Source organism: Chiloscyllium plagiosum, unplaced genomic scaffold (genome assembly GCF_037043375.1).
Source record: "Chiloscyllium plagiosum isolate Xiang-an unplaced genomic scaffold, Cpla_swu_hap1 HiC_scaffold_19, whole genome shotgun sequence".
Lineage (NCBI taxonomy): Eukaryota > Metazoa > Chordata > Chondrichthyes > Orectolobiformes > Hemiscylliidae > Chiloscyllium > Chiloscyllium plagiosum.
Genome location: NW_028270157.1, coordinates 4983718 through 5000518, shown reverse-complemented (window position 1 = coordinate 5000518; position 16801 = coordinate 4983718). Strand labels below are relative to the sequence as shown.

At 39.5% G+C, this 16801-nt stretch overlaps 1 protein-coding gene across 2 annotated transcripts in view; it reads right to left on the bottom strand.

Moving 5' to 3' along the window:
* Window positions 1-5011: 5011 nt before the first annotated feature.
* gnptab (N-acetylglucosamine-1-phosphate transferase subunits alpha and beta) overlaps window positions 5012-16801 on the bottom strand; it is a 91497-nt gene continuing 79707 nt past the window's right edge. For both annotated transcript variants that reach the window (XM_043708746.2, XM_043708747.2), the window contains 2 exons: window positions 12380-12470; window positions 5012-7048 (listed from right to left, as the gene is read on the bottom strand). In XM_043708746.2, the coding sequence (XP_043564681.1) occupies window positions 6971-7048; window positions 12380-12470 (169 nt within the window). In that variant the 3' untranslated portion in view covers window positions 5012-6970. The remainder of the gene's footprint in view (window positions 7049-12379; window positions 12471-16801) is intronic.

Below are 16801 nucleotides of genomic sequence, written 5' to 3'. Positions count from 1 at the left end.
CCTGTGTGTCGCTGTTCCCTTCTTCCACTGTTTCAGACTTTTGTTCACGGAGCTCTAACGAGGAAACATAATGCCCACAAAATCAAATGTCACATTTTGGTCCATCATGAGTGTTCCAACAGAGCTATTCAATTATTTCCAGCACCTCCTGCGTTTTCCCCCAGAGCCCTAATAACTTTTGCCTTTTGAAGTATTTATCCAAATCTCTTTCAGAAGTTACAAGTTACAATTTGATCTGCTTCCAAGATCTTACAGGCAGCGCGTTCTGGATTGTAGGAACTCAGTGTTTAAGAATGGTCTATTTATTAATGGGAATCAATTAGTATTTACTGCCCATCTCTTGCAGTGTTAGTTGTGAGCCATCTGCTTCAGTTGCTACATTCCGTGTGGTGTACTATCTTATAGTACGTTGGGAGTTCCAGGATTTCATCTTACGATTCTTCTGTCACTCTCCTCAAATCTACGCGTTGATTACCTGCCAATTTCTCCTTATTTCATCAGCATCCTTCCAACCCTCCAAGACATGAGGGTCATGGATTGGGTGAATAGTCAAGGTGTTTCCCCAGGGTACGGGAGTCTAAAACTAGAGGGCATAGATTTATGGTGGCGAGGGGAAAGATTTAAAAGGGACCCAAGGGTCAACTATTCACACAGAGTGTGAAGCATGTATGGAACGAACTGTCAGAGGATGTGGCCGACATAAATATAATTACATTTAAAAGTCATCTGGATGGGTACATGAATAGGAAGGGTTCAGAGGGATATGGGCCAAATACTGGCAGATAGGACTAGATTAATTTAGGATATCTGGATAAGTTGGATCAAGTGATCACATACACCTCCAATTTTTGAAGAGGACAGTGAAGTTACCTCAGAGGACAATGGGATTTTGATCAGATGGGCCAATGAGCAGCAAATGGAGTTTAATTTAGATAAATGTGAGGTGCTGCATTTTGGAAAGACAAATCAGAGCATGACTTATATACTTAATGGCAAGGTCCTGGGGAGTGTTGTCGAACGAAGAGACCTTGATGTGCAGGTTCATAGGTCCTTGAAAGTAGACTTGCAGGTCGATAGGATAGTAAAGAAGGTGCATGGAATGCTTTCCTTTATTGGTCAGAGCACTGAGTATAGAATTTGGGAGGTCTTGTTGTGACTGTACAGGACAGTGGTTCGGCCACTTTTGGAGTATTGCATGTTAATGCTCTGATTCTACCAGCTTTCAAGTGTGGCTTATGGGACACAGTCAACCTTTGGCAACTTTTTGTTTTGGGGGGGTTGCACACAGCTAACAACATGCCCTCACCATCCTACAAGGGGTTCAGAGGTTCAGGATAAGGGACCTTTTAGGAGAAGTCTCATCCGGTAGAATGTTCTGAATCTTCAAAATGTTCATGAAAATATTATCAAGCATGTTCAAGACTGAGGCTGCGAGATTTTGCAAACTTATAGGAATCACTGGTGGCAAAAACTCATCATGCAATGAGTAGTAATGACCTGAAAGTCAATCTCCATGAGAGTTGTGGAAGCGAAGAATATCAATAATTTTGAAACAAAAAATTGTATGAGCATAAAGGACTCTGGGACAGAACAGTGTAATGGGACTTTGTTGTACAGAGAGCCAGTAAAAACTTGATATACACAGGGGCCTCTTCCTTCTGTGCTGTAAATGGAACTGACTTTAGGTAGATCTGCCATGTCCTTGACTGCGTGATCATTTGGCCAACTCCAATTTCTCACAATAACTGCTTAAAATAATAGAAAGTCGTAACTTACATTTCCAGAGCACTTTTCATGCCTTCATATGTTCCAAAGCACTTTATGGTCATTTGAATACTTCAAAAATATTCCTAACGTGTGGCTATTAAATCCGAGTGCTAATCTAGACATGCCTCCTAACCGCATGTTCTGACCATAGGAATTTACCTGGTTCTTGGATGGTGCAATCTTGCAGACCTCAAAGCCTGGAGTATGCTGGGAGTGAATTTGAACTGAATCAGATGGACATAAAAAAAACTGGAGAAGTTGGATGCAGTTATGTCTCCAGCCGATTGAAAAGGACTGTAAACTGATTTGAATAAACATTAACTCTGCTTGCATAGAGGAAGTTTGAAATTTAATTATAACAAAGAAGACTTATTAGTAAAATAACATATTGAAAATGTACAGTTTCAAATGTTACCATTCACTATGTGAATAACCTTGCTTTAAATACTGCCTGCTGACCTGTAAAAGACTAAAAACCATTTGCTTTTGGTCTGGCGTCATCCAAAGTGCACACAAAGGCAATTCTTGTTTGTGGGAGTAAATGGTAAAAGCAAAAACAAGCTGATGAAAGAAGGGATTCAAACATTAAAAAACAGCAAAGATCAAACAACTGTAGACTGTCAAATCATCAAATATGCATGTTTAGCTTCTCCCATGAACATTCAACCAGCATACAAGGCCCTTTGTGAAGCAAAGGTCAATATTTACAATATCAATGTTTATGGCTCATACATATTCCAGTGTTGTTTACAAGTTTAGAACAACTTTAGTGTACAATTGTACAGCACTGCAAACTGTACAGAGCAGCCACAGCAGAAGTGGAGGTCCTATAACAATGATATGCTGATAGATGAGATGATGAGGAATGAGGTGCTACCAGTATGGACCAGTTTAGATCAAATGGCCTGTTTTTGTGCTGTTGATTCAACATAATAGAAAATAGTAGGCAATTCAGCCCATCAAACCTGCTCCACTATTCAACACAATAATGTCTGATTCTCTAACTTAATGCTATACTCCTATTTCCCCATACCCTTTAACTACCTTTCGCTTCCAAAAATCTATTTTTTTCTTAAATGTTTAAAGTGATATAGCTCTATAGCCTTCTGCCGCTTACAGAATTACCCAAGTTCTTCACCCTCTGAGTGAAGAAATCGTTCCTTGTTTCAGTCTAAAGCAGCCTGCCACATATACGGAGACTCAGCCATTGGTCTGGACCCCCTTGCCAGGGGGAGCTTCAATCCTGCATCAAATCATAACATTTGGGAACTAAGTTACTAAGAGTTAAAATGATTTCATATTTAGTAATATTTTGCAAATTGTGTTGAAAGATTGTGGAGATACCTGGGATTTAAAAAGTCATTAGAAAGACATTGGAACAGTTTTAAAGTTTACTTTTGGTTCCCGGTAACTGTTGGTCTTTATTTTTAATCTCATTCAACGAAAACACCTGTTTTTATATCTGGACTTCTGTTCAGCAGTTTTCGGGCATGGAGCTAGTTGGTTTTTAGTTAGGAAAGCTTGCTGAAACTGACTCAGCTTGTATTTCCTGTTCATGAAGCACTTTTGTAATGAATCCAGTGAAACCTGACCAGCCTCATGAAGCTGGATCAGTGGTGCTGGAAGAGCACAGCAATTCAGGCAGCATCCGAGGACAGGCAAAATCGACGTTTCGGGCAAAAGCCCTTCATCAGGAATAAAGGCAGAGAGCCTGAAGCGTGGAGAGATAAGCTAGAGGAGGCCTCCTCTAGCTTATCTCTCCACGCTTCAGGCTCTCTGCCTTTATTCCTGATGAAGGGCTTTTGCCCAAAACGTCGATCTTGCCTGTCCTCGGATGCTGCCTGAATTGCTGTGCTCTTCCAGAACCACTGATCCAGAATCTGGTTTCCAGCATCTGCAGTCATTGTTTTTACCAGCCTCATGAAGGACAACTGGAAGATGTTTTGATAGTGTTTCCTGAGCAAGCTGTGTCTGCCAAGACCCCAGAGACACAGCCTGTTTGGTGACAATTATACTCACATGGCAAGATGTCAGACTGACAGCTATCTGAACATCTCAAACCTAATCCTTTGTTTTCAAGATGGATTTTTCGGAAGGTTTTCTTTCTTTCAAAGTGAACCTCTGCCAACAGAATTGTTCTTTCATCCCCTTCACCCAGTCTGTGCATGTGGGGTTTTGGATTATTTAGTGGGGGAAACAATGTTATTTTCATTTTGCAAACTAAATGTGCTAACCAGTTTTGGATCTTCATTTAACAAATTTTGTTCTAAAATAAACAAACTTTGTTTATTTAAAAATCCTTGTTGATGAATTTTTAAGAATATCTAATATAAAGAAAACAAACAATTGGCCATTTTGGGAACCAGATATAATAATTAAAATGATGTGACCTGTGGAGTAGTGGAACTAGGGAAAGAAAAAGAGACATTGCACTCCTATCATCTCAGTCATAAGGTTAAAGTCAAGATCATTTAAACTGTATAGGTGTAACTTTATATTTTAAATTAGATTTATGACTACCTGTACTCAATATTACTTAATTGTGATCCTCAGATTTGTAAACAAGACAAATAATCTGGTGTTTAACGTTTTGATGTTGGATGGTAAAATACATTAACGAATTAAGTCATGTAAACTTTAAGGACCAAATGGCCCCAAACACGGTGTGTGGGGGGTAGAACACTGAAGCATGTTAAAGATCGGCTCCCTCCAACACTGACGCTCAGTTGCAGCAGTGTAGTAAAGAATCTGCAAGATGCACTACAGTAACTCACCAATGCTGCTACGACAGCATTTTCCAAACACACAACTTTGGTCATTTTCAAGGATGCATAAGAATCTCAACACTTGCAAGTGCCTTTTGCGAAGGCAGCTTGTCACCTCTTCTCAAGAGTGAATTAGGACTAGCAATAAGGGCTGGCCCCGTGAGTGATGCCTGCATCTCATAACTGATTTAAAAAAAACATTCTCTCCACATCACATCCTGTCCCAAACTAGAAATCTATCATCCCACTATCATCACTGAGTATAAATCCTGGAACACTCTCCCTGACATTGGGAGTCTCTCCACCACACATCTATAATAGCTTAAGGTAGGTCACTACTATATTGTGGAATGAAATTAGGTGAGCAGTACATGGTGGCTCTGTCAAAAATGCCCAGACCTGGGAATGAATAAACATTGAAGTCAGAGCCAGATATAGCAGTGAAGAAAATGTGGCTATAAAACCGATCAAACACAAAGTAACATTTCCAACATTTTGTATTTATTTCAGATTTCCAGAATCTGTAATATTCCACTTTTGTCCGAAGAGTGCATTTCAGTTTTTGTGCAGGCACAAGACAGATTCCTTCTAATTTTGCAACAGTGTAGCATACATTTTTACACAACCGAAGATTTCATCATTCAAATACTCAAGACATCACATTTGTTCAGTGATACTTTGAATCTAAACTTAATTCTGCAAAATTCAATAAGCTTTTTTCACAAATTCCCTATTTACAGAGTGACATTTCTACCTTTAAAATGTGCAACAGTTCTTTTAAAAAGAACTCACACAGCATGACCTTCACAAAAAGGAAAAGACTAGATTTACAAACAGCTGCACTACATTCTGTCAAAGCTGTGTGATTGCAGCTAGTCTGCTCTGATCAGATTTATGACAAGGCTGAATGGGTTATGATTGGTTCAAAGGATGTCAAATGGGTTAATCTGATGAATTGCCACAAATGGCAGTAAGACCTTCTCCACATTTTCAAACCAATGAAGGCATCGTTACTAAAAATAACAAATGACTAAAGGGTCATGTTGGAGAGATATTCTGGGTATCTTTTACTGCTTTAAAACAGCTATTTAAGGATTTGTGTCAATTTCAAGAATTTATGTAGAAAAAGAATGACATCCTACCAAGCAAAATGATAAAAGGAGAGAAAAGTTATCCTAGTTAAGTGCCGTCTGTTGACTTAGAGATCAAAGACTGCTATGTGCTCCTGATGATTCTAATCAAATATGTTTTTTTAAATTTCTTGTTGTCAAAACCTGATTTTAAATCCAAGACCAAAAGTTTAAAGAATTGTGCATTTTCTTACATTTCAATGGGATTGGTCTCTGCTACTTAAGGGATAAAACATTTCCCCTTGAAAAATGGATTAACTTAAACAAACATGAATAAATTTATTTTTAGCCAATTCATAAAAGTTGAAACCACCTTCTCTAAAATAAATAAATATCTAATACTAAGACAGGCACTTGGGAATTTCTGTGAGGTGTGGTGAATGAGTAACTAATGGGAAGATTAGATTCTTCTTTTATACTCAATAAGTACTACCTAATGACTGTTAAAATATATTTAGTGACATTTTATGTAAAAATTGGAGGGACAGCAACAAAAACGCTGTTATAGCAGGTCAGCATGTGTGCTGCATTCAAAGGGCACAGTGCAGTGTCGACAATTCAGTTGGATAGAATTCTAATATCATAAAGGACCTATAACACAACACATCTTGTACATCTGCAGGAGTGTGATAAAATATATTGTTTCCCCACAGTTACTGGAGTGTACACTGCAAATACCAAGCCAGCATCATTAATGCATGTTTCCATCTTGCTCTTTGTAACCTTTGTGGTCACTGCAAAGAAATGCCACAATATTTTTCTTTCACAACTTAACACATGGAGAAAAGGTATTTGTGTTCTTTTATAGTGCAGTCGCCCAACCCACCACCCACAATATTATTCCATGAAGGATGTCAGTTCATTTGGCATGGAATGGCACTTGAATAACTGATTTAGAAAGTAGGTCCACCAATTTCCTTTGCAAGCTCAGGTTTGACCGTTGTTTCCTGGTGATATGTTCTTTTGACTTATCGGCTTGCTTCCAATAACTTTTGGTTCAGGTTAAAATGTCAAGGGTCTAAATACTGCTAAACCCAGACAGCCGACAACCAACAACGGAGATCTCACCACCTCTGTTCTGCAAAGATCCTCATTTTCTGGAGCTGTACATTTCAGGTTAATAACATGGTGATTAGTGAAGAATTCTTCCCCTTTGGTACATTCACAGATTCTTGTTGATTTCCTTCATTCAATTGTTCAGATTTGTTTTCATTCGGTGAATAATCGCCCCCAGAATGTTTTTCATTGTTGCTGGCCAGCTGTCCGAATTCTATATTAGGATCTGAGGGACATCTGTGTTCTCATTTTCTACACACTGCTTCGATCTGGAGCAACATTCATGTACACCCGTCTCCTTGGAAAAACTTTTCGCTTTAGTGCAATCAACTGAAACGAAAGCAATTGATGACAGACCACATTAAACAATCCCATTGCATGAAAGTGGATCTTTTGGACATGGTATGATACTAATTTACAATTCGTTTTCACAGCACAACTAGTTATGCATAAAGTATCTGCTTTTAATGGTATGACAGGAGCTAGCGTAAGAATTTATTTGAGCCATCAAGTTCATGCCAGCTCCCTACAGAACAATCCAGCCATCCCACCACCAAACTTGTAATGCTGTGGGAATCAAGTGTATTTCCTTCAAGTGTCTATTCAATTTCATTTTGAAATCTGTGTGTCTGCATTCAGCTCCCCTCTGAGCAGTGACTTCCTTTGTCTCTTTCACTTTTAAAGTCCATTGAATGCTTAATTTCTTTGCCCCGCAAAAGATAGCCTCTTCCTGATCCTACACAGCTTTCCCTCCTTAGTATTGCCACATTATTGTCCTTCTTTATCTAAATTGTTCCTCAATAGTTCAGATCCTTGGAGTTCTTACCATCTTTAAACCACATTTCCGTTACTCCCATTGCAGGTATCCCACACTAGTATTTGTGCTTGTAGCTCAGTAACTTTATGTATGTGCACTGTAATCTGTTTTTGCATTCCTCATGTCGCTTCTATCTAACATGGCTTCACTTCCTTCCTATTTTGCAATACTCTTCCTTTATGCACCTTGTTCTTCTTTTCTACTTCTTTATGGTCAGTCCCATTGCTCTACTAATCTCCCCAACCACAATAGCAACTCTCTCCATAAGGTCATGTCTCTTTTTGAATAAGTGCCTTGTCATAAAACTGATCCTAATGCCCTCAGAGTTTGGAGCTCTCCCTTCAGCATCTGGTACTCCAATGATCCTGGTTAAAGTGCCATCAGGTTCCAGACTACAAGACAATTACAGACCAGGACCATTGGTAAAAGTCTAGCTGGTGAAACATAGCTATAACTGAAGTTTAAACTCTGGACATGCAATTCACCAAACATCATTGTGGCTAAGATCAGTTACATGTCCGAAATCACTGGTTTACAAAGAATTAAATGTGGAAACCAAGTCTGAATTCCCAAGCAGAGTAAAACTTTTAAGCTTAAAGTAAACCATAGACTGCAGAATGTTAACTTAATGCCACAAGTGCCCACTTGTCCCTTCGGTTACATAAAGATTAAACCCATGTTTCCATTGCTAAGCTACAAGGCAAGGATACTAATAATCTTAGCGTTGCCATTTTTCAACCAACCAAGTCTAGCACAAGCCTTCAATTGGGCCCATGTGATTTGCTACAAGGGTATTACAAGTTAATACATTATCTGTATATAAAATGCACATTATTAAAAAACATGATTTTAAAACCTCCACCAGCTGCATTGGGAGCAGGTTGAGGAGTTGGAAACAAAGATGACCTGCATGAAATACCTGCGTGCTAGTACTGAGCTACAACTACTCTCATTTCTCTTTCAAAGAAGAAACCAAAATGTACAGCACAAGTAAAAGAATTTGTTAAATTTCTAAACAGTCAAATTTTCTAAGCAGCAAAACAAAATAAATAGCATTGCCACACGTTTCTCTACAATAAAATCAGTAAGCCAATTGTTAACTGATTCCTAGATAGGAAATTCCAAGCCAGAATTATCAATAAAAACTAACCACCTCCAGCAATAATTCATACACAAACCATTTCCTGCACAAGCAAGGCAAGAGACTGAAAGGCAATTGTACAAAGTGGGTTAAAGACATGAGGTGAGCGGGAGGAGACAGGTAGGAGGGAAGCTCTGGGGACAGCACAGAGTGAAGAGGAATTCCAGAGGTTTAAACATCTGTGCTAGGAACAATGAGGAGGGGCTGAGAGAATCAAGAGTTCATAGGGAATTGAATTCACTCAATATGTAACCAGGATGGGTGTCTGGCCTTCAAACCTTTTACTGAATATACACTAAAATAACTTCACAGGATGGGAAAGACAAAAATGCTACACAATTACAAGGGCATAAAAAAACAAAATTACTGCAAGTATTCAGCATCTGGGTAGGAACACAATGGTAACTGATTAATGATCTTTCATCTGCTGAACATTTCTGGCATTTTGTTTTTATTTCCAATTTCCACCATGTAAAATATTTTGCAAGGGTAAGGTATACCCAGAAGAGACCGCTGGGCCTGGATCTGACGGCTGAATAGGAAAAAACATGGAGAGAGACATATTTTTCCATCAGGGCAGTTTGCCCAAGGTTGAAAATTTAAAACTGACAATAACCAGACCACCCACAATAAATCCAATTTCAGGAATTTAAAATAAAAATTTGTTTACATGATGTGAATGTTGCTGGCTAGATGGTCAGCTGCATACACCCACAGTACTGTTAAGGAGGGAATTCCAAGATCTTGACCCAGCAACGGAGAAGAGACAGTGAAATAGTAAGGAGTCAGAACGACATGTGGATTGGAGAGGAACTTGCAGGTGATGGCGAGCCTTTGCATCTGCTGCCCCTGACATTCCAGGCGGGATAGGTTGCTGATTTGAGAAGTGCAATCCAAGGAGCCTTGGTAAATTGCTGCAATGCATCTTGTAGATGGTACACACTGTGGCTACTGTATGTTGCTGATGGAGGGAGTGGTTGTTGAAGATGATGGATGGATTGTCAATCAAGTAGACTCCTTTGTCTTGATGGTGTCAAGCTTCTTGAAAGTTGCTGGAGCCTCACTTACTCAGGCAAGTGGGGAGTATTCCATCACACTCTTGACTTGGCCAGACATTGTGGAGTCTTGAAGAGAGTTACTCACCACAACATTCAAAGGCCCTGATCTGTATTTGTAGCCACAGTATTTGTATGCCTAGTCCAGGTCAGTTCCGAGTGAATAGTAACCATCCAAGATATTGATGGTTGGGGATTCAACAACAGTAATGCCATTAATGTCAAGTGCCAATGGTTTAATCCTCTTTTGCTGGAGATGGTCATTTACTGGCACAAGCATGACACACACCTTACTTGCCATCTGTCAGCCCAAAACCTGGATATTGCACAAGACTTGCTGCACATGGACATGGAGTGCTTCATCATCAGAGGAATCATGAATCGTGTTGAACATTGTGCAATTATGACAGAGGGAAGGTCATTGATGAAGCAGCTGAAGACAACTGTGTGTAGGATGCTTTCCTGTGGTGATATCTTGGAACTGAGATGACTGAGCTCTAACAACCGCAAGCATCTTCTTTTGTGTTAGGTACAACTTTAATCAGTGGAGAGCGCCCTCCCAGTAATTCATACCGACTCCAGTTTTGCTAGGGCTCCTCAATGCCATTCTCGGTCAAATAATGCCTTAATGTCAAGGTCAATAATGCTGAACTCCTACCCCAAGTTGAGCACTTCTGCCTATGTTTGGATCAAGGCTGTAATGGGGCAGGAGTTAAGTGGCCCTGGCAGAACCCAAATGGAGCAGGTTATTGTTGAGGAAGAACCACTTGACCATGTTATCAATCAGCGTCCTCTTTCACTGAGATGATGACAGAGTAGAGATGTAGCAGCAATTGCCTTCCTATTTGTTATTATTGTCTGCACCATCCCTCCCTGAGCCTTTTGGCTTATTGCCAATCTCCTGCCCTTTTTCCTGTAACCATGCACAATGCTTCTAACTTAAATAATCAGTTAATGCCCTTTGTAATGCATCAATTGAAACTGCCTGCCCCACACTTCCAAACAGACCCTAACTACTCACTGTGTGAAAAAGTTTCTCCTCATCTTCCATTTGCTTCTTTTGCTAAACGCTTTAAATACCTGCTTTCTGGTTCCCAATCTGCTTGTCTTCCATCCACTCTGACCAGATCCCTTATGATTTTGAAAACTTATATCAAATTTCCACTGCCACCTATTCAAAAAACAAAGAGTAAAAAGACGCTCTCAGCCAATTCAAAGACAGAGTCTTTTTTTTTGCCAATTGAATTTCTCTCATTGAAGCCTAAAGCATTTGCAACAATATTCTGCCAGAAATATCAATGTTATCTATCTCTGTCTCCTCCGCAGGTCTCCAGTATCAAGGAGCCAGTCTTCCGCCAATTTGATTCACTCCATGTAATATCAAGAAATGGCTGAAGGTAATAGATATCGCAAAGACTCTGGACCCTGACTACATTCAGGCAACAACACTGAATTTGTGCTCCTGAACTTACCAACACTGAATCCTCCATAACAATATCCTTGGGGTTACCACTGACCAGAAACTCAACTGGACTAGCCACATAAACACAGTTCAAATACTAGGAACTCTGAAGCAAGTAATTCACCTCCTGACACCCCAAAACCTGATCACCATCTACAAGACACAAGTCAGGAGTGTAATGGAATATACCCCACTTGCCTGGATGGGTGCAGCTCCTACAACACTCCAAAACCTCAACATCCAGGACAAAACAGCCCGCTTTACTGGCACAGATGGTACGCAGATGGTACGCAGAAGTGTGTACCATCTACAATTAAGCACCAAAGCTCCTTAAGACAGCATCTTCCATGAAGGACAAATGCAGCAGATGGATAGGAACACCACCAATCCTTCCAAGTTCCCCTCCAAGCCACTCACCATTTGACTTGTAAATATATTGCTATTCATTCAGTGTCACTCAGTCAACACCCTGGAATGCCCTCCCTAATGGCACTGTGGTTTTATCAACAGCAAATGGACTGCAGCAGCTGAAGAATATAGCTCACACTACCTTCTCAAGGGAACTTAAGGATGTACAATAAATGCTGGCCCAGCCAACACAAAGATCCCATGAATTAGAAAAAAAAACAACGCAGTATTTGTCTTTTTTTAGGTTTATCCTGTAGCCCCAGTCAAACAGACTGATTACATTTAACTAGAAGTGCATCAAACAAAGTTACTTCAGCTGCAAGATGAGACTCCTGAAACAATTCTTGGAGACAGAACAGAAAGCATGTCTGTTGAGCAAACAGCTATATAAAAATGACAAAATTTCAAATACCTTAATGAGCGCCAACCCAGGGACATTTTTGTAAAAATCGCTGAGCAGTGATTCTACTTTTAACATCCATGAAGGAGAAATGAAAAATAATTTGAAATCTAGAACCACAGATACAGCATAGCAGGCAACCATTTAGCAAATGTCCATGCCAAATCTTTGTTCAAATAATCTCAATGCTAGTACACTTACTGTAGTCTTGTATGCTCCTCACTGACTCTTAACACCATCAAACTGCTTAATCATCTTAAAAATATTGATGAGAATATTGACTGCTCTGCTCCAGTGGAAATAATCCTGCTAGCTACACTGAAGGTATTTCATGAAGATCAGTTTTAATAAAAGACTAAAAATTCAAGATTAACAAACCTGTTCAGCAAAGAAAGAAGAAACTGTGAAGATAATTAGTGTCACCAGCACACAGTGTGTCCAAAACTTCAACTTATCTCTGTAAGCCCTCCTGTAATAAAAAAGAAGTTATAATTCAGTTGGAACCATTGGCAGTAAATTGTAATAGTGCTAGCAGACATGAAACTGTACCTGTCAGCTGGGAACGCAGGCTAGACCACAAATGAAATTCAGTATATGCCACCACAACACTACAGTAGGGAGGAAATGAATAGTGTTCGTATAGGTGCACAGAAAGAGGACAGAGAAATAAAAAAAAAACAAATGAAGTCTTTGAGGGGTCACTTATTTCCCAGCTGCTAACAGAAAGTTTTATAGAACCACTTATAACGGACTGATCTTCCTCACGATTGACTGTACACACCCATGGGAAAGTGTGGAGGGGACAACTGGTTTACAAACAAGGAACATAAAAGTCTGGATATCTGACCATCAAACATGTAAAACATGTCCTCAAATTAGCTGAAGTTGAGTAACTTTGATAATTTTAAGCAAGTGCCTTTTTAATCTGTAAAAACAGAATTGATGACAAAGCCACAAGTCTCTTGGAATGGACTAGTTTCAATTACTTCAGCTTAAAACTTTGCATGAGAAACATTTTGCTCTCTGGAATGCAACAAGAGATCTTTGCTTTAAGTTCATAAGCCTTTTGCTTCTCTTACATAACAAATAGTTCAAGCTGCTGTAAAGAAAACAATGACCCTCTGAAATGTCATCATACAGGAATCAAAACTGAACTCTGTTTCTCTCCCCAGTGAAGATCCACACTTCCTTGTCAATTGAGATAATAGGATTCTTAAGGGGCTTGACAGAATAAATGCTGAGACAATATTTCCCCTGATGGGAAAGGCTAAGGCACCAGGGCATGGTCTCAGAATAAAGGGATACCAACTTAAGAGTCTTTGGAACTCATTGCCACAGAGAATTGTGGGGTCAGAGTCCTGCATATTTAAGGCTGAGATAGTTAGATTCTTGATCAGTCAGGGAATCAGATGTTATGGAGAAAATGCAGGAAAGTGGATGTGAGGAATATTGGATCATCCATGATCCTAATGAATTGCACAGCAGCCAATTCTTGTTCCTATTTCCTAAGGTCTTACCAGCAGCGAGAGATATTTGTGTGTCATTTTCTGGGCCTCATTTGAGCCAAGGTTCTACTGGTGAAATGCCAGTGCCTCATCCATTACACACAGTTCAAGAATTATCTTTTTAAAAAGTTCCAAGTTCCATCAGCACCACACATCTATAGGGCTTGAGATAATTTATTAGCAGAAAGCTTATACTAAGTCAGGTAGGTAACTCAGGAATTCTGGATGAACATGAGATGAGGGAAAGATTTGTATAGGAAGTAGAGTGTTGTGGTGTCGAGAGCTTACCTGGTCAATGCTTGGGATGTGGACAAGGTAATAAGTGCAAATCAAGGACATTTCCCAAAGATCAAAATAGTTCAAACATCTGGCTGGGACTAATAGCTGTTCTCAAATGTAAGGCAATCAATTACAAACGATGGAGATACTAAACTATTTGTAAGTCAGTAAGTCTGCAAGAAAAATTGTGTGTAATTGTTTCAAGAGTATGTAGACTACATTAAACAAAGAAAATCTGTATTCAAATGTAAACAAGCTTAAACACTAGCAAAGTTCAATTTATTATCAAGTAGTTTGAATTATAAAACATATAATTTATAAATTCTACTTTCCCAGGATCAGACTTCTACCTTTGCCAGGGGGCAATTTCAATTTTCACAATGCACAACAACCTTCATCTCAAATAAATGTTTACCAACAATTCAGTTCAAATCGCTTGATTCCTTGAAAAAAATGATATTGTCCCTTTCTACAAATGTTTACTTGGATCTGTCCAGGTCCCTCACACAAAATTCTCAGTAAAAAACATGTTCATTAGGACTTAGATGTAAATTGCCACATTTTCAACATTCACCCACCTCATCATCAAGACACAGACACAGCAGTGTGTGCCATCTACAAGGCTCACTGTACCTCCCAAATCAGCAACTTCTACAACCTACAACGAAAAGGGCATCAGAATCATGGGAACTGCAAGTTTCTCTCCAAGCCATACACCATTCTCACTTGGAACTATATTGCCACTCCTTTAGCATCATTGGATGCCAGTCCTAGAACTCCATTCCTAGCAGCACTGGCGATGTGCCGACACTACGAACTGCAGTGGCTCACTACTACTTCTGCTGGGCTAAATATAGACGGGCAATAAATGGGCTAACCAGAGGCACTTACAATCTATGAACAAGAAAAATTGAAAGTTGGCTTCTTTTTTAAAAAAGGATTAGTTGCCAACCGAATGGGATTCTGAGCAAGGCAGGAAGGTAAGGAATCCATTCAGGTAGGATAACCTTGCTTTAACCTGTGGAAAGCAGGTGCTACATTTTCTTCTGAATCATCATCTTTAGAGGGAACCCTTTCTCCAATTAAGATTGGGACCACTTAATTAGGAATGAGACAGATCAGAATCTACAATATTACCAAGTCGCTTTTTGCAGAGATTTCTGACGTAATGATATGAACTCACTACTTACAAGGTTGAAAGAAATGGAAACTAGGAGATTTCAGAAGGAATAGGACAGGTACTGCAAGGAAATCAATTTGCATGGACATAGTAATAGAACAAGGCAATGAGGCTGACTGGGTTGATCTACAGAGAATCAGCAAGGACTCAACAAAACCAATATGTTAATTCTATGTGGAACCATGGTTATATTTAGTTGAATTGACAACAACTTTAATCAAGAAACTGCTTTATAAAAAAGGTAGCATATTTTGACACCAATATCACTGTGTCATTACTAAAGCTGAAGATAGTTTAGAATTAGGAATACTGCTTAATGAACCTCAACACTAATCATTCAAGACTTGTATATAAACAGTAGCTGTTTGGCTGGTTGTAATTAAAGGCTGTTAAATGATAAGTGTAAATAAGCTGGCAAATCTAACCTACAAGGATAGACAGTGAACAATTTCTACTGTTAAATGGGGAGTTATGATTTCTTTTGTGAAACAATGCAGGGGAAATACTATCTCATGGAATGGCCTATCAGAAGCAATGAAGGAAACCAAATCCAATACTTTGAGAAACGAAAAGTTTTAAAAACGGGAAAACAACATGGGAGTAGAACAAAGAGCACTCCTTTTTCAGAGGACTGGAAAAGATATCATGTGCCAAACATTCTTGCCTAGGACGGGATAAAAATCATCAACTTGCATCAATCATTTCCTCAGAGCAAATCAGCAACCTGGTAACATTTATGGAAAAGATAGCTATGAAAGTTACTAGGTGGCACTAATTAATTTGTCCAACAACATGGGAGAGGCTTATAAGGTTTTCAATAGCCACTCAATAGTTTGGGGGTCACTGAAGAGGATTTCAAAGATTACAGGTACTGAGCAGGTGGAAGAGACAGAAAGAGATGTAGACTCCATGTTAGGAGTACTGCAGTTAGCTGTGCTGCTGGGAAGGTGACTGCTCTACACTGATTCAGCACTGGGAACACAATGAAGAGGCAAGATGGTTCTTGCCTAAATTCAGAAGGCGAGGACTCCAAAAGCATTCTGGGAGCTCAGGAAGTTGGAAGATCACTGGCTTAGTTGGGGGAAGCTCTGAGGAGTTCATAAATAGTCTGAGTGTATTAAGACTTCACAGCAGCTGACAGAAACATAGCAGCTAAAAGCAGGGGTAGGCCATTCAACCCTTTGAGCCTGTTCTGCCATCCAATAAGGTCATGACTGATCCTCTATTGCAATGCCATATTCCTGCTTTCTCCCCATACTCCTTGATGCCTTTAAAATCTAAAAATTGCTCTCTCACTTTCTTGAATGCATTCAATGCCTTGGCCTCCAAAGCCTTATGGTAAAGAATTCCATAAGTTCACTATCCTCTGAGTGAAGAAATCTTTTTAATCTTTATCCTAAATGGTCAGTCCCATTTCCTGAGACTACCTCCAGTTCTAGATTTCCCAGCCAGGGAAAACAACTTCCCTGCATTTTGTTTGTCCAGCATTGCCAGAATGTTATATGTTCCAATCTGATCCCCTCTCATTCTTCCAAACTTGAGCGAATTCAGGCACAAACAAATCTCTCTTCATAGGACAGCCTTGCTTTCCCTCATGAACCTTGGTTACTATCTACCTTATCCTTAGGGAGAACAGAACTGCAGGCAATGCTCCAGGTGCGGTTTCACCAAGGCCAAGTATAACAATTAATCATCCCAATTTTTGAGCTCAAATCTTCTTTTAATGAAAGCTAACATCCCATTTACCAATTGCTTGCTGCACCTGCCTGTCTACTTTCACTTGACTACTACACAAGTACACCCAGATCCCTTAGTATGCCACACTTACCAATATAT